The following is a 19,306-nucleotide window of genomic DNA, read 5'->3' as shown; positions in this document are numbered from 1 at the left end:
CCTCTGTTTCCTGGATAGAAAAAAAACATAATAAAAATTCTTCAATGTTTTATGGCAAAAAAAACTGACCATGACAAAGAAAACATTTGTACAAACCACTGTACATAGTTTAATAATGATGAGCAACCAGATTAAAGCGGAGTTTCGGGCACAAAATCAATCTTTTTTTTTTTTTTTTTTTTGTGCCCGTCCGCTAGTTCTCCTTCACCTGAAAAGGAATTGGATAGTTAGGTTTTTTTTTTTTTTTTTTTTACTCCCCTTCTAATTGAAGATCGAAAATACTCACCTCAGTGTACTTCCTCCCTCAGCACCGCGGCTCCGCCGTCACTTCCTGTCTTGCGATGATTCCTGGGAGCTGAACGTCATCGCTCCCAGGAATCAATGCGCCTGCACCGGCCCCGCTCGTCACTTCCGGGGCGACGCTGCATTCCCCTGCTAAACAGCTTCTGGGCATGCCCAGAAGCTGTGGAGGAATGCAGCGCCGCACCGGAAGTGACGAGAGGGTCCGGTGCAGGCGCATTCTGGGAGAAGAGGACGCGGAAGAAGACGCAGAAGAGGACCGCGCCGGCTTCAGCTGCCCACAAGAGAGATGGCAACGCTGCGGAAGAAATTTTATAAGTGAGTATTTCATCTTGCAGATAAGTGCGAACCGGGACAGATCAGAGGCTAGCCATTGTGGAATGTACTAGCCCTGACTGTCCCGGGGGTATGTTCACTGAAAAAATGTTTTCTGTGCCCGGAACTCCGCTTTAACTAAAACAAAAACATAAGATACATTTGCAAACCCCAAGTTGTCCAAATTTGCATAAATCTACTGATCATTTCAATATTTGGTTTTCACAGAAGGCAACTTTTTTGTATGAATTTTTAAAGTATAAGCTCAATTTGAAATGTTCAAATATTTGGAAGGTGTACTTTAAGTATAGGTATAGTGCTAACCCATGGATACCCTTATAAATTAAACATACATCTGTAGTTTTTCTTCTGAATACTTTTACCCCTTCTACTATCCACAGGTTGAAGCTGTGTTTGTCTGTCCTTTTCACATCTTCTCTGATCATCTCCATGGTGTTTGTTATAATTCCATTTTGCCGACATGTTGGTGTGCTTGCAGTGGTAATGGCAGTGTCTGGTCTTTCCATGGGGTGCATTGACACAATCTCCAATATGCAACTGGTAAAAATATACAAGCAGGACTCAGCTGTTTTCCTACAGGTAAGAGTTGTGTAGTCTATCTGTAGACAGTAAAATATTAAGACAAAGAATGTTTTTTTTTTTTTTTCTATGATGTTTAATGCAGTTAGATGTTTTAGAAAAAAACTGATTTTAATCACTTCAGTTCACAGCTACTTACAGGGTATATAATGAGAATGAATACATATTTAGGAAACATTATGTCAAGTCTTAATCATCTGTTATATCCATCCCCTTTATAACTCCAACAAGTTTCTATTTTTACACTGTACCTTTATTTTATTTTTTTTTATCACTTTTATTCATATTACAAGAAATGTAAACATTCCTTGTAATAGGACCAAGAATAGCAGGTCCTCTTTATGGATAGATCTGGGGTCAGAGACTAGGGATGCACCGAAATGAAATTCTTGGCCGAAGCCGAATAATAATGAAATGCTTGGCCGAAGGCCGAATACCGAACGCGGTGTTTCGCATTTTTTAACATAAAATATGCCCATTAGCGTGCCCCTTAACATAAAATATGCCCATCAGAGTGCCCCTTAACATAAAATATGCTCATCAGCATGTCCCTTAGCATAAAATAAGGGGCACGCTGATGGGCACATTTTATGTTAGGGGGCACTCTGATGGGCACATTTTATGTCAGGGGGCACGCTGATGGGCACATTTTATGTTAGGGGGCACTCTGATGGGCAAAACAAAACATTTAAATCAGCATTGCTCTTAACATAAAATATGCCCATTAGCGTGCCCCTTAAAATGAAATATGCCCATCAGAGTGCCCCTTAACATAAAATATGCTCATCAGCATGTCCCTTAGCATAAAATAAGGGGCACGCTGATGGGCACATTTTATGTTAGGGGGCACTCTGATGGGCACATTTTATGTCAGGGGGCACGCTGATGGGCACATTTTGTTAGGGGGCACTCTGATGGGCAAAACAAAACATTTAAATCAGCATTGCTCTTAACATAAAATATGCCCATTAGCGTGCCCCTTAAAATGAAATATGCCCATCAGAGTGCCCCTTAACATAAAATATGCTCATCAGCATGTCCCTTAGCATAAAATAAGGGGCACGCTGATGGCCACATTTTATGTCAAGGGGCACATTGTAGGGCACTCTAATATAATTAGCATGGCAAGTGGCAACAACATATGGCAGTCTGCACACTAATGCTTGTGCAGCTGCCAGCTACCGTATTCTTCTCCCCCAAATGTGCTCAGCTCCACATCACACACCTCAACTGCAGCCAGAGCCAAAAGCCGCGAACAGGGGGGCGGGGCGTGGACCTAGTGTGAAGGAGCCGCCAGTCAGGAGCAGGGGGCGGGACGCGCGCGTGACGTCACACCCCCTACTTGCGGCCGGACAGGACACCGGCGGCGTGTAAGAATGGAGCCGCGAGCCGCAATGAGGAAGGTGAGCGGTCAGGGCGGAATCTACAGAGGATCATTGCATACATTATCAGAGGGTTACTTACTGCAGAGGACATTTTTTACATAGATCATAATAGAGGACCGTGAGCCGCAATGAGGAAGGTGAGACATTGTTCGGCCTCAAAATTATTCGGCCTTTTGATTTATTCGGCCGAACACCGAAAGTGCCATTTTCTCTATTTTCGGCCGAATAATGTCCGGCCGCCGAATATTCGGTGCATCCCTATCAGAGACCCTACATCTCTCCTTTTACCTTTAAAGTCAAAAGATCCCCCCAAAAAATTGGGGGGGGGGGGGTTCCTTCAAAAATAAAATAGTTTACTTCCACCCTAGACCGGAAGTGATGTCATGACATGCTCCAGTCCACCAAGGCCATAGAGGTGATCAAAGACAATCTAGTATTTTATCGCCTCTGTGGCCAGCAAGCCCCACCGTTGGAACATATTTTGCGGGCGTGCGGGTAAAAACGGTAATTGCGAGAAACATCGGCGAATGGAAAGTGTTCCAGCGGCTCATGAGCCGCTTGGACCGCTATCGTGAGTCAGCCTCTGGCTGAAAAAAAATATATACCGGGGTTATGGCTGATAGCTTCAGCCAAAGCCCCAGTAAACCACTTGCAAATCACAACGTATATAAACAATGCTCAAAAAACTCTGCTCAGGAACACTTTGAAAACACATCAGATCTCAAATGGGAAAAATATCATGCTGGATATCTATACTGATATGGACTGGGTAATGTGTTAGGAACTAAAGGATGACACATTGTTTGATGGAAACTAAAATTATCCCCCTACAGAGGGCTAAATTCAAAGACACCCTAAAAATCAACATGTAAAAATTATGAAGCAGGCTATTCCATTTTGCTTAAATTTCATTGCAGCAACTCAAAATGGAACTCAGTAGTTTGTATGGCCCCAAGTGCTTGTATGCATGCCGGACAATGTCGGGGCATGCTCCTAATGAGAAAATGGATGATGTCCTGGGGTATTTCCTCCCAGATCTGGACCAGGGCATCACTGATCTCCTAAAAAGACCCAAGGTACAACCTGGTGGTGTCAGATAGCCCGAAACATAATTTCCCAGAGGTGTCCTATTGCGGGCATCACTAAATGGTGGCCCACGGTCCGCGTCCGGCTACTGCTCTATTTGGACCGCCACGACTGCATCATTTAGCTGATGATTTTGTCCCCAGCCTCCGCCGCTGTCATTTAGCAGAGCAGAGCAGATGACAGGAGGCGGGACAATTCTGGACTGGGGGCGGGACCAGCATTGCATCGATGGAGGCAGCTGCCTGAATAAACTTTTCACATTAACCAGGAGGTGATTGGCTGCTAGGTGGCGGTCCTAGCAACCAATCACCAGCTTGCTAATATGAAAGGTTAACCCGGCAGCTCCCGCGCCCCATCCAGTGCTGCTGTTCCTCTGCCTTCAGTTCAGGATTGTCCCACCTCCACCTCTCCGCTCTGTGTAAGGTAGGAGAGTGAAGGGAGGAAAGGACATGGCTGTGAACTTGTGAAAGATGGATAGCAGAGTCATGTACAGGGGGTCAGTGCTGTGTGTGGGAGGAGGGGGGTCATGTACAGGGGGCAGGGCTGTGGGGAGATGTGAAAGGGGCAGTGCTGTGGGAGTGACATGTGAAGGGGGAAAATGTTGTGAGGGGGTATGTGAAGGGGGCAGTGCTGTGGGGGGGGGGGGGTGTGAAAGGGGCAGTGCTGTAGGGGGATGTGAAAGGGGCAGTGCTTTGGGGGTGATATGTGAGGGGGGACAGTGTTGTGGGGGGATGTGAAATGGCAGTCAGAGTACCATTGTCCAGCCTGTAGATGTCTGTGCATCCCTGGAAGGATATGCCTCCCCAGACCATCACTGACCCACCACCAAACCGGCGGACCTGCTAATTCTGGTGTTCAGTGGCAAATGCCAATCAAGCTCCACCGTGCCGGGCAGTGAGCACAGGGCACACTAAAGGACGTAGGACCCTCAGGCCACCCTTATAAAGTCTGTTTCTGATTGTTTGGTGAGAGACATTCACACCAGTGGCATGCTGGATGTCATTTTATCAGTCTCTGGCAGTGCTCATTCTGTTGCACAAAGGAGCAGATACTGGTCCTGCTGATGGGTTGAGAACCTTTTATGGCCCTATCCAGCTCTCCTAGAGTAACTGCCTGTCTCCTGGAATCTCCTTCATGCTCTTGAGACTGTGCTGGGAGACACAGCAAACCTTCTGGCAATGGCATGTATTGATGTGCCATCCTGGAGAAGTTGGATTGCCTGTGCTGCCTCTATAGGGTCCAAGTATCGCCTCATGTTACCAGTAGTGACACCGACCCTAGCGAAATGCAAAATTAATGAACAGCCAGAAAAGAGTAGGGAAAAAATGTCAGTGGCTTCCCCCTGTAAAACCATTTCTGTTTTGGAGGTTGTTGCCCATCAAGTGCACCTGTTCTTAATTTCATTAACCCCAAGGAAGCTGAAACTGATCAACAACCACCTCTGCTACTTAACTGACCAGATCAATATCCCAGGAGTTAAATTGACTTGATGCTATACTCAGATTAACCACTTACCGCAAAGTGACGTAGGGGTACGTCGGCAGACTTTGCGGTGTTATACCGGGGTGATGCCTCTAGCTAGAGGCATCACCCCAGTACCGTTGTTTAGAGCCGGCGGTCAGCTCTCCGGCGGTAATGAACGATGCGGTTCTGGAGCCGCTCGGTCGTTTACCCCGGCGAGCGGGAGGGGACATCCCCCCTCCCACCGCCTTCCGCGGCTTTGCCCGGGTCTCCCGTCCCACCGGGAGACCCGAGCATCCAGCCGGCACGTCCGCCGGCTGGATGGAGTCCCGATCAAAGACAGAAGTGGCTTTGATCGGGTCTCCGATGACGTAACCCGGAGGCGTCGTCCATGACATCACGTCCGGGTTACTCTGCTGCTGAAGGCGGCAAATTCAAAAAACTAGTGTATTAAAAAATGCCGTTTGCGGCGTTTTGAAAACATGGAAGTGTAGTGGAGGGGTCCAGGGTCTTTTAGACCCTCGATCCCTCCATAAAGAGTACCTGTCACTGCATATTGCTGTCACAAGGGATGTTTACATTGCTTGTGACAGCAATAAAAGTGATCAGATTTTTTTTTTTTTTTTTAAACCTGTGATAAAGTTAAAAAAAAATAAAATAAATAGGAAAAAAAAAAAATTTAGCCGCCCCTAAAAGCAATAATTAAAAAAAAAAAGAGCTACACTCTAACTCTAAACTGGTAACCGTTAAAGTTTTTTAAAGCATCGCCTATTGAGATTTCTATTGACCGTAGTTTGTAGCCATCCCACGGGTGTGCGCAATTTTAAACTGGCAAAGCAAAAAAGAGGGTTTGGGACTTTGTATGAGGCAACACAAAGACATGTGCCTCCATCCCTATTATCGCACGATAAAAATAATTATAGTTTGGGACTTTGTATGAGATGTGTGGCCCTATGTGACTAATAATTGTGCAACCATAATATAATAACAAAACAGATCAAGATGAATCCCGTTTTATTATGCTCATAAAAGAGGTAAAAAATGATAATAATGGCAATGTACATGGAGAACAACATAAAAGGGTGTGGATCATACATGAATATGATAGTATCAATAACAACAATGACAAAACAATACATTAAAATACATGATGACACAAAAAATAATAAAATGGATTTGTTTCATGGAAAGTTCAACGCGTTTCGTGTAAAAACACTTCATCAGGAGCGAGTAAAGTCCAAATATCTAGAAAGAATAATGTATATAAAACACATATATATATAACAAAATAGTCATGTATGTGGCTGTATTGCAGCCTTATATCCCTAGCCCTTGTAGCATTGAAACTCACGAGTATGTTCCAGATAAGGTTGCACGATGTGTGGAGATGCGCCATTGGAGGGTGTGCCTGACACGGGAGCTGAGGGGGCAAAGCCTGCGCACATGAGTGGGTGTAGTAGTAGATCTATGGATGCTGTGAGTCCTCGGGTGGGACCACCAAAAGCTCCATCAATTGACCACAATGGGTTTCTAGGGAAATAATATCATAATAAAGTAATGAAAGCTAATTGAAGCTGATAGCTCGTATACAAGTAAGGAGATAAGGTGGAATGTCCATACCCGAGAACCAACCTGCCAAAGCAATTTTAACCACTTCCCCACCAGGCCTATTTCGGACACTTTTTGTTTACAAGTTAAAATCAGTATTTTTTCCTAGAAAACTACTTAGAACCCCCAAACATTATATATATTTTTTTAGCAAAGACTCTGGAGAATAAAATGGCGGTCATTGCAATATTTTTTGTCACGCGGTATTTGCGCAGCGGTCTTTAAAACGCCATTTTTTGGGGAAAAATTACATTTCACTGCATTTAAAAAATACTAAACAGTAAAGTTAGCCCATTTTTTTGTATATTGTGAAAGATGATGTCATGCCGAGTAAATAGATACCCAACATGTTACGGTTTAAAATTGCGCCCCCCCGTGGGATGGCAACAAACTACGGTCAATAGAGATCTCAATAGGCGACATTTTAAATGTATTTAACGGTTACCAGTTTAAAGTTAGAGTGTAGCTCTTTTTTTAAATTATTGCTCACGCTCTGGCGATCGTGGCGATACCTCACATGTGTGGTTTGAACAGCGATTTCATTCGTGGCTCGACTTCCGTATATGTTTTTTGTGCGCGAGCTAACGGTGACCGGGGCGGCTAAATTTTTATTTTTTTTTCCCATTTATTTTATTTATTTTTTTAACTTTATTACAGTTTTTTTTAAAAAAAAAATCTGATCATTTTTATTGCTGTCACAAGCAATGTAAACATCCCTTGTGACAGCAATATGCGGTGACAGGTACACTTTATGGAGGGATCGAGGGTCTAAAAGACCCTAGACCCCTCCACTACACTTCCCTGTATGCAAAACGCCGAAAACAGCGTTTTTGCATACAGCCGTTTTTCAAATTTGCTGCCGTTTTGCAGCACACTAACCCGGAAGTGACGTCATGGACACCGCCTCCGGGTTACGTCATCGGAGACCCGATCGATGCCGTTTCCGGCATTCATCGGGACTCCATCCAGCCGGTGGGACGGGAGCCCCGGTAAAAGCCGCGGAAGGCGGCGGGAGGGGGGGGGCGTCCCCTCCCGCCCCCCCGGGTAACGATCGAGCGGCTCCCGAGCCACATCGATCGGTACCGACGGAAAACCGACCGTCGGCTTTAAACCACGTTACCGGGATGATGCCTCTAGCTAGAGGCATCATCCCGGTATACCCCCGCAAAGTTTAGGACGTCATATGACGTCCACCCAGGGGGAAGTGGTTAAACTGTAACATGTTGGGTATCTATTTACTTGGCGTGACATCATCTTTCACAATATACAAAAAAAATGGGCTAACTTTACTGTTTAGTTTTTTTTTAAAATGCAGTGAAATGTGATTTTTTGTAATTTTTCCCAAAAAATGGCGTTTTAAAGTCCGCTGCGCAAATACCGCATGACAAAAAATATTGCAATGACCGCCATTTTATTCTCCAGAGTCTTTGCTAAAAAATATATATATATATATATATATATATATATATATATATATATATACATAATGTTTGGGGGTTCCAAGTAGTTTTCTAGGAAAAAATACTGATTTTAACTTGTAAACAAAAAGTGTCAGAAATAGGCCTGGGGCTAAAGTGGTTAAAAAGTGCTTCTTCAATTTTTTTGAACATCCGATATATATATATAGCACCCTACAAGGTAGGTGCTAGGCAAAGTGTAGTGGGCCTTGTCTGCTTATCAGCAGGGCCATAAATTTCAGCTGGGCTGTCATGGTTCTCAGGTGTGGCTGTTGAGACTGGGGAGTCTCCCCACTGTGTTCAGTGAGAGGGCTCTCATTGGGCAGTGGAGGAAACCCGGCCAATGGCTCATCCAGGCTTGTATCTACCCCAGAAAGGCAGATTTCCTTTCTGTCTACCCCTCAAAGTCTACCCCTGTCGCACAGAATTCTGGGAGTGGGTATAAGTTTGAGAGGGGCACATGACGCAGGGTCTTTGGTGGGAAGCAGAGTCCCAGAAAGGAGGGTACGGCTGTCTCTCCTCCTGTCAAGAGGAATCAGAGGTTCCAGGCGGCTTGCCTGAGGGGACGGAGGGCTGAGCTGCAGAGAGGATCCGGTGTGCCAAGGACCAGCGGAGCTGAGAGGGGTCGAGTTTCAGGAAAGCATTCCCAGTTGTGAGTACTGCAAACTGCCCCTGGGGGTCTGCCTAGAGAGAGGGGACCACTCCGGAGAAGGTCAGAGGGATCCAGGAGCTAGCTAGCTGGTGCAGGAGCAAAGTAAAGGGGGAGCCAATGTTGACCCTGAAGAGTAAAGGGGGTGCCAGTGAGTGGGCCCTGAAGTATTCAGTGTACAGTGGAAGTGTACAGCGTGCAGTGAGTTGCAGCAGTGTTAAAAAGGCTACCTCAGTCAGGGAGGACTGGAGGGAGCAGTGTCAGACTTTTGAGCTAACCAGAGCGTCAGAAGTCAGTCTTCCGTACAGTCAAGGACTTTTGAGCTAACCAGAGTGTCAGAAGTCAAGTTTCAATACAAGCAAGCAATGGTTGGCATCCAGCCGGTGTCAAGTCAGCGCTGAAAGGCATTTTTCTCAAGCTGTCCCAATTTGTACCTAGTTGAGCCAGAGGAGTATCTCACTCATTCCCTTCTCCAATCCCCAATATAGAATAAACAAAACAAAACAAAGATGCCGGACTGTTCTTTGACTCAGATCTCACACTTGGGAAATCAGTTTAAATATGCTGTTGGTGTTACCGGTGACCATGGCAGACCCATGTCAGGCCCAATGCCTGCAAAATATTGCTACACACTCACACACACATATATATATGATATATATATATATATATATATATTATACATACGTATTGCGGTCAGCAAGAAGAATAATAAGGGCAGAAAACTAACAAAAGCTGGGAATAGGATTTACTTCTAGTATTATGTTGAAGTGCAAACTGGATGCATTATTCCTGGCTTTTGACATAATCGTTTTGCCTATATGTCCTGTTCAAAATTTGTGTGTTACCAAATGTTTTTATCTTTAACTAATCCACAAGCATAAGAACATCATTATAAATTCTACTAGATGTTTTATAGTATCTGTATCCCCTACAGAGGCCACATGGATAGAGAAAATGATAAATAATATGTACTGGCAGATCAGCGGTCATCTTTGGGCCAGAGACAGTTTAGGAGCAGGAAAAATGACCACATCCATGTTTACTCGGGGTGATTAGCTGTGAGTTCCATTCTGGGCCATATGTTATTGTTGTAGGTGTTGCATATATTCCCGTGTTGGCAGTCCCAAAGATATGTATTGGCTGCACGGCATGACGTATGTGCAGCCGTGAACCCGCACTTGCATGGATGCCATATTGGGACATGGCGGCTGTGTCCATGCAACAGTGTGTTCAAAAACATATCTATAGGACTGCCAATACAGGAATGCATGCAAAACCTGTGAATCCCTGTGCCGGTAATACATGGCCCTGCACGAGACGCACAACTAATAACCATGTGTGAATGGGGCCAAAATCAAATCTCTGCGTGTTAGGGCTTCAAGAGACAGGACTGCGACATTGCAGTGGACAAATCAAGGAAATCTAAGTGACACTTTTGACACTTTTTTGGGGACCAGCTAATACAGTGATCAATGCTAAAAAAAATATGCACTGTCATTGTACTAATGACACTGGCAGGGAAGAGGTTAATATCAGGGGTGATCAAAGGGTTAAATGTGTCCCTAGGGAGTGCTTTCTAACGGTGTGGGGGATGCTTTAACTGTGGGAAGACAGAGAACTGTGTTCCTGCTTAGCAGAAATACAGGATCTCTGTCTTCCCTTTGTCACAGAACGGTAATATGCCTTGTTTATATAGGAAGACCGCTGTTCTGCCTGTCTCGAGAACGATCGGCGGGCCGCCACTGACCCTGAATAGCGAAATTGTGTACCTGTACGTGATTTTGCGCAGAAGAACCGCAGCCCCGCAGTATATGTACGTGGGGCAGTCGGCAAGTGATTAACCTGGCTATAGCCATATTTTAGAGCTTTTCAAACTAAATTTGTACAAAAATTCCCAGTACATTTGGTGACTTGATGAATATCATTCCAAAGCAGTTAATATGTTTGTTTGGTTTTAACATTCGATTTTGGAACAAATTAAGTTGACCGAACCAAAACCACATACACTGTTAGAAATGTGTTCATTCAAAAAAAACTTTCCATCCTGCTCCTTCAAATTTTCTCATCATTGCAGTTGACAACCAATATCGATTTGTCCTCACCAATGTTTGGAAAATTGAACGAACATTCTTGAAATGAAAAATTTCAAACTAATCTCTTCTAGTTTATAACCACTTAAGCCCCAGAAAATGTTCCCCCTTCCTGACCAGGGCCTATTTTTCTCAGGTCGCCTTTCAGGACAGCACCTGGAAGAGAGCGCAGCTCCACCCAATCCACAGGAAACACTGCCAAATAAAAAACTCCTCCTCTTCCACCATGCCTCAGTCATTTGTGTTTCCTCCGCCATGGTGGAAGCATTGCAGGAGCTGTGTGGAAGGGCTGCGCTCTCTCCAGGGGGAGAGAAGGAGATATTGCCCATGTTTTGGTATTTCAGTTGGAGACCATCCCAGCTCCCCTCCCTGGAGTTGTCAAAGGGGGTATGCTCCGGAGCCTCTCACCTCGTTCGCTCAGGGGAGCTGAGACCCATCGGAGGATACGGTCCGGGCGTCAGAGGTCCGCGCTTCGTACAGCAGGCGGGGAGTCTCTTTAGACTTTAAATCTCCCGCATTTTTCAGACTCTGATCCCGGGGACGCGCGGCGTCACTTCCGGTGGACGGGACTTCCGGTGGGGGCGTGGCGGCGATAGCTCCGGCTGCACTACATGCAGGAGTCAGAGGCAGGTCGCAAGGTCGGCGCTTCCCCTTCCGGTCCACAGAGGAGGACGCGGGAAGCGGTATTTAAATCGGAGAGATCTGCCAGTAGCTGCGCTTTCAAACAGACATGGAAGAAAGGACTGCAGCATCGGTGGAAGCAGGCACCGCCAGCACCGGCCAAGCTCAGGTAGGAGAGGTGCAGTGGTGCCTCTTTTTTCTATACCATGTGAGCTTTTATTTGGGGTTTTTTTCTTTCCCTCCTTTGGAGCCTGCCCTGTAGTACTAAGTAACTGTTCCCAGTCTGACAGGATATGTATGCATCTGGGAGTCTTTCTTCTGATCCTTTTTTGGTGTGGGTCACTGTTTCTTCCTTGCAAAAAATCACTAGGTAGTGGTTTTCAATAGTAGTTATTGGGGATTCATGGTGGCTTTTTCTTTACTAGGTTAAAGCCACAGTGAAGACAAAAGCACCAGCATCAAGGAAATGCCCTTCATGCAAAAATCCGCTCAGAGATTCCTGGGTGAAGCCACTTTGCAAATCCTGTATTGCTGATCTGGTGAAAGAAGAGTCTAGTCAGCAGAATAGCGACTTCATCTCTTCATTCAAGGAACTTACAGACACCCTGTCCTCAGTTCGTTCCCTGTTATCCAGGATGCCACCAGTTCTATCAGATTCCCAACAAACGGGTGGAACATCTTCCCAGCCATCTACTTCTAAATCTGCAGTATCTAGTGACTCAGAATGAAGGGGCAAGTGCTCTCTGTTCCCTCAGGGATTCAGAGGAGGAAGAAAAGGAAGAGATGGCTAGATCTTCGATATACAAATTATCCTTGGAAGAAGTAGAGGATTTGCTGGGGGCGATTTACACCACGTTAGAAATCGCAGAAGAAAAAGTGCAAGTTTCAATACATGACAAAATGTACCAGGGCCTAGAACAGACAAAACGCAGGGTTTTTCCTGTTCATAAAGTCCTTACGGAATCTATTGAGAAAGAGTGGAAGGACCCAGAGAGGGCCCCTTTTTTCTCTAAGTCCCTAAAAAGGAGATTTCCGTTTGAAGAGGATACGGCACATCTGTGGAACAAAAAGCCCAAAGTGGATGCGGCTTTTTCTCAGGTGTCTCGCCGCACGGATTTGGCGTTCGAAGACATGGGTGTTCTGAAAGACGCCATGGATAAAAGGGCAGATTCTCTCCTTAAAAAGGCTTGGGATTCCTCTACGTCCAGCCTTAAGCCGGCCATGGCCTCCACTGTAGTAGCCAGAAATCTTGAGTGCTGGCTCGAACAACTCAAAGGGCACGTGGAGGCTGGAACAGCAAGGAAAGATCTCCTGGAGTCTTTTCCGCTGCTCCTAAAGGCAGTAAAATATATGTCCAATGCTTCTGCTGAATCTATTAAAATGTCCGCCAGGTCAGCAGCCCTTGTCAACTCTGCCAGGAGGGTGGTCTGGTTGAAAACTTGGTCGGGTGATTCAGCTTCTAAGGTGAAACTCTGTGGTTTACCTTTTGCCGGTGACTTGCTTTTTGGGCCAGAATTGGAAGCAATTCTTGACAGAACGGCGGATAAAAAGAAGGCCTTTCCGTCAAAAAAGAAATCGCCTCCAAAAAAGAGATTTCGTTCTGTTCAACAAGCCAACAGAGGACGTGAACAAGATCAGAGATCAAGATGGGCCTCCCAAAAAGGCAAAGGGAAAGGTGGAGTCCTCTTCAGACCACCTGACCAGGCGACTAAAACCAAGTGACAGCAGTCTTCCAGTGGGAGGAAGACTGTTATGGTTCCTCCCACGATGGGAAGAGGTATCCGCAAGCCCCTTTGTAAGGAATATAGTGGCTCAGGGATACAAACTGGAATTCTCGGAGACTCCTCCAAGCAGATTCTTTGTTACTCCCCTTCCAAGGGATCCGGAAGAGGCTTCCTCAATGATGTCTCTTTTACAAGAGCTGATTCAACAGGAAGTTATTATCCAAGTCCCCAAGGGGCAACAAGGCCGTGGGTTTTATTCTCAGATTTTTCTAGTAAAGAAGCCCTCAGGCAAGTACCGGATGATCCTAAATCTAAAAATCCTGAACAGATCAATTCGGTACAAACACTTCAGGATGGACACCATCTATTCAGTGACCAAACTGCTGTCCCCAAACTGTTTTATGGCATCTTTGGATCTGAGGGACGCTTACCTGCACATCCCAAAATCAGGAATGCCAGAAATTCCTAAGGCTGGCGGTCAATCTGGGGGAATCGGTCTGGCATCTGCAGTTCAGGGCCCTCCCCTTTGGCCTCTCATCCTCTCCAAGAGTGTTTACCAAGGTAATGGCGGATGCTCTAGAGCCGTTAAGGCTGAGGGGTATTTCCATTGTCCCTTATCTGGACGATCTGCTAATTTTTGCAGAATCCAAGAGCCAGGCGTTGGTACACCTCCAGGAGACTCAGGACCACCTAGAGAGTCTGGGGTGGCTCATGAATTTGGAGAAGTCCAGTTTGATTCCATCTCAGCAGATAACATTTCTGGGATACAGAATAGATTCAGTCCTCCAGAATGTATTTCTACCTCAAGAGAAGATAGTGAAAACTCAGAACGCAGTTGCCCGGTTGCAAACCAGTCATCAAGTTACTGTCAGGTCGGCCATGGCAGCTCTGGGCTTGCTCACAGCCGCTATCCCTGCAGTACAGTGGGCAAGGCTGCATTCTCGTCTTCCCCAGAGAGACATCCTGCAGAGTTGGTCATATCCGGAATATCTGGAGAAATCCATCAGAATCACCACGAAAGCAAAAAGATCTCTGTGGTGGTGGAGACATTCCAGAAATCTGGAAGAAGGTCTGCAATGGACTTTCCAGACGAACAAACGTCTGACCACGAACCATGGATGATTTCCTGGACTCTGCTTTGGACCATGTTCCTTGCATTGTCCGACCGTCCAAGTGGGCTGCCAGTGCGTGGGGCTGGGGAGCCCACTTGGACGGTCGGACAATGCAAGGAACATGGTCCAAAGCAGAGTCCAGGAAATCATCCATGTTTGTTGAAAGCCATCCTTCTGGGTCTTTGGTCCTTTCAACAGACAGTCAAGGGCCATCATGTGCAAGTTCTGTCGGACAACATGACAGCGGTGGCCTATGTGTCAAAACAAGGAGGCACAAGAAGCAGGCAGCTCTCAGACCTGGCAATCCAGCTACTCTCCTGGGCGGAGAAAGATCTAGCCTCCCTGACAGCTGTACATCTAAAGGGATCACAAAACCTTCTAGCAGATTTGCTGAGCAGGAGAAAGGTGTTGGAATCAGAATGGAGTCTGAACCAAGAGGTATTTAAGCAGATTGTGGAAGCTTGGGGTCTTCCCCAAATAGATCTGTTCGCTTGTCAACAGAACACCAAAGTCCAAAGATTCTTTTCCCTACACAGGGAGGATCAGGACTGGGGCTTGGATGCTCTAGCTCATCCATGGGACTTCCCTTTGTCTTATGCATTCCCTCCATTCCAACTGATTCCGTTGGTTCTCAAAAAATTCAGGGAAGAAAAGACCAACTTAATTCTGATTACACCTTTTTGGCCAAAGAAAACTTGGTTCACCCTCCTGCTGAATCTTGCCTCAGAACCTCCCTGGAGACTTCCGTCCAGGAGAGATCTTTTGACACAGGGGAACCTGGTTTATCCGGAACTGGACTGCCTACAACTGACAGCGTGGTTTCTGAGGAAGACCTCTTAAGAGCCAGAGGCCTGTCGGAAAAAGTTATCTCTACCCTTCTCTCCAGTAGGAAGAAGGTGACCAGGGATATTTACATGAAAGTCTGGAGAAAATATAACTTCTGGTGTTCCAGCAAGAATTTGGAATTAAAGAATTTAGTTTCAGTGCTAGAGTTCCTCCATGAAGGAATGGAGAAGGGACTAGCAGCCAGCACTCTAAAAACGCAAGTAGCGGCTCTTTCAGTTTTTTTCGAAAAGACTTTGTCCCAAGAGACTCTAATTATTAGATTTTTCAAGGCATTAGCCCGCAACAGGCCAATAGCCCTTAAAGTATTTCCCAAATGGGATTTGACCATTGTGTTACAAGGTTTGACTAAGTTTCCTTTTGAACCATTAAAAGAGGCTTCTCTGAAGAATTTGGTTTTGAAGACTATCTTTTTGATAGCAATAACCTCGGCCAGAAGAATCAGTGAGATTCAGGCCCTCTCAGTTTCAGACCCTTTTTTGACAATTTTTGCAGATCGAGTAGTCCTGAGAACGGACCCAGCCTTTCTTCCAAAGATTGCTTCATCTTTTCATAGATCACAAGAAATTGTGTTACCAACCTTCTCCTCAACTCCTAGTAATACTCGGGAAGAATCCTTTCATACCTTGGACGTGAGGAGATGCTTACTTCAGTTCCTCCTGGTAACTAAAGAATTCAGAAAGACAAATGCATTATTTGTCCCGTATAGGAGAAAAAGCATCAAAGAGCACTTTAGGCAAATGGCTCAGATGGGCAATTGAACAGGCTTATGTAGCTCAAGGAGAAGAACCTCCAGAAGGCATTTTGGCGCATTCTACAAGGTCTGTGGCAACCTCATGGGCTGAATGGGCCGGTGCTTAGCCAGAACAGATCTGCAAGGCAGCTACCTGGTGTAGCTTTTCAACCTTTATTAGACACTACAGGTTGGACTTGTTGTCAGCTCAGGATCAAGCCTTCTGCAGAAAGGTTCTGCAGGCAGTGGTCCCACCCTAAGTGTAAGTTACTCGCTTATCCTCTCCAGGTGCTGTCCTGAAAGGCGACCTGAGAAAACCTTAGTTACTTACCGGTGACGGTATTTCTAAGAGCCTTTCAGGACAGCAGCAGCTACCCCCCCTTGGTTTTGTTTATAATATAAATTTGTAAATGTTTAACCTGTGGTAGTTGTTTATGTTCTGTTTTCCAGCATGTCGGAGGCTACTCTATGACTGAGGCATGGTGGAAGAGGAGGAGTTTTTATTTGGCAGTGTTTCCTGTGGATTGGGTGGAGCTGCACTCTCTCAAGGTGCTGTCCTGAAAGGCTCTTAGAAATACCGTCACCGGTAAGTAACTAAGGTTTTCTATTCTGCACTGCGTGAGTTTAACGGACAATTGTGCGGTCATGCGACGCTGTACCCGAATTAATTTGACGTCCTTTTTTTCCCACAAACAGAGTTTTATTTTGGTGGTATTTGATCACCTGTGCGATTTTTACTTTTTGCGCTATAAACAAAAAAAGAGCGTCAATTTTGCAAAAATAATATTTTTCACATTTTTTTTTATATGAAATTCCCCCCAAAAAAATGTAAAAATCAAATTTTTTTTTAACATTTTAGGCCAATTTGTTTTCTGCTACATAGGTTTGGTAAAAAAAAAGCGTATTTTGATTGGTTTTCGCAAAAGTTATTGCGTTTACTAACTAAGGGAAAGATTTTTGTCATTTTTGTTGTTTTTTTTTTAACAGGTAATGGCGGCGATCTGCGATTTTTTTTTTTTTTTGGGGTACTGCGACATTGCGGCGGACATATCGGACCCTTGACTGACATTTTTGACACTTTTGGGGGTACCAGTGACATTACTGCAGTAATCAGTGCTATACATATGCACTGTTACTGTAAAATGACACTGGTAGTGAAGGGGTTAACTTTTTTTGAGAGGGAGGGGTTATGTGTGTCCCTAGGGGCGTGATTCTAACTGTGATTGGCTGTGGCTTGAGCTGTAAGAACAGTGATCAACGGTCCTACATAGTAGAACCGTATGATCACCATTCATACACAGGGGAGAATGACAGGCGGCTTGTTTACATTAGCCGCCTGCCTTTCTTCCGCTCTAACGGACGATCGAGAGTGACTGGCGGACATCGGGTCCACCGGTCACACGCGCGGGGGGGGGGGTCCGTGACCGCGCGGGAGCACGCCTCCGGCGGCGCGCGCTTGCTCCCTAGACCCTCACAGGCTAGCGACGTAGCCCTACGTCGCCCTGCCTGTGAGGGGCTGACTGCCGATGTAAATAGTCGTGCGGCAGTCGGCAAGTGGATAACAAGCTTAAGACTGGAGTAGAAAAAAAAGCTTGCTTTGTGAGTTTGCATATTGTCTACTACAATTTTACTGTTGTTCACAAAAAATCACGCTACATAGTTAGTCAGGTTGAAAAAAACGTTATTAATTATGGCACATATAGACATCAAACCTATGATGGAGAATCCCTTGGGTAGAGTATGGCACAGTGATTTGGCTTTGTATTACCTCTGTCAATTGGAAAGATGATGACTTTGGTTAAGAAGATGTCTTATTACGTAAATTTTCAAAGGCTAAGAGAAGCCAAAATGTGCATCAACTTGCCAACATTTATGCAAAACTGAGTTGCGTATATTCAATAGCGTTGTCTTTCATTAACATGATTCCATAATTACACTGAGAACACTGACTATTTACATAATGTCACGCTAAATATTGATACAGTATAACAGTTTCCAGAAGTTGCATGTAACGTCATGAATTATGTCTCTTGTGAAAAATGGTGAACACTTATCCTTCGACCATAACATTAATGGACTAATTCAACTGCAGTTTTAAAAATGCTTGCATTTTGCTTCCATTTTTTATGCATATTGCTTCCAGCTTGTATGCTTGGCTAAATGAGTGTTCATTCTCTAAAAAGTGGAGAGTAAAAGCCCCATTTTCTTGAATTGTAACCCACAGAAACACAAAGATCAAACCAGTTCTATTGAGTAAAATAATACAGACTTTTCCTAGCCATTTCTTATAAACCATAGAAACATGTAGAAACATGTAATACTTGAAAACTAGATTTAGGCATTACTTAGTAAACTTATGTGCTATTTTTTTTTTTTTTTTTTTTTTTTTTTTTTAGGTGCTTCATTTCTTTGTTGGTTTTGGAGCACTTCTGAGTCCTTTGATAGCAGATCCATTCCTTTCGGACACCAACTGTATCCAGTCCAACTCAACCCTAAATGGGAGCAGGAATCTGGAACACATAAGGAACTCAATTGTACCTCCTCATCCAGGGAATGTGTCACATTATGTTCTTCCACAGGATGGGCCAGCGCTAACAAATGTGGCCTATGCATTTTGGATTATGGCTGTCATCAATGTGAGTATTTAATTCTCTCTTTGTGTAGGCATCTGAGTGACTACATAATATAACCGGAAACATGCTCATTCCCAAATTCCTTTAGGTCCCTTTCATACTCATTCATTGTAGTAATGTTCTAAAATTTACGGTAACATGCTGCATTCTGTGCATTGTGTTGTAGAGGCATTCGTTGAGGGTGGTACTCCAATACAGTAGGTGCTGATAAGCCCGCACTACAGGGGACCACAAAGCACTGCTGTGTGTTGGGATGCATTTTGTTCAAATTACAAAAAAAAAGTGCAAGTCCTTGTTTTGTTTATTTTCCATTTGTTTGCAGCCTATTCTAAATGACTTATTGCTACACAGAAAGCTTAGTGTATATGTGTATGTATATATGTGTATGTATGTGTATATATGTATATATATATATATATATATATATATATATATATATATATATATATATATATATATATATATATATATATATATATATATGTATATATATATATATAATCTCACAAAAGTAAGTACACCCCTCACATTTTTATAAATATTTTATTACTGCATCTTTTCATGTGACAGCACTGAAGAAATGACACTTTGCTACAATGTAAAGTAGTGAGTGTGCAGCTTGTATAACAGTGTACATTTGTTGTCCCCTCAAAATTGCTCTCACTCTCTCATACTGGTCACTGGAA

General features: G+C 44.6%; 1 protein-coding gene across 1 annotated transcript in view; it reads left to right on the top strand.

Annotated features, from left to right (window-relative positions):
- MFSD4A (major facilitator superfamily domain containing 4A) overlaps nucleotides 1–19,306 on the top strand; it is a 251,529-nt gene that overhangs the window by 133,923 nt on the left and 98,300 nt on the right. Inside the window, exons 2-3 of the mRNA XM_082245559.1 lie at nucleotides 1,017–1,215; nucleotides 18,384–18,623. Of these exons, the coding sequence (XP_082101685.1) occupies nucleotides 1,017–1,215; nucleotides 18,384–18,623 (439 nt within the window). The remainder of the gene's footprint in view (nucleotides 1–1,016; nucleotides 1,216–18,383; nucleotides 18,624–19,306) is intronic.

The sequence above is a fragment of the Pelophylax lessonae genome, assembly GCF_965119305.1.
Source record: "Pelophylax lessonae genome assembly, chromosome: 2".
Classification (NCBI taxonomy): Eukaryota; Metazoa; Chordata; class Amphibia; order Anura; family Ranidae; genus Pelophylax; species Pelophylax lessonae.
This window is presented reverse-complemented; position numbering and strand designations above follow the sequence as displayed.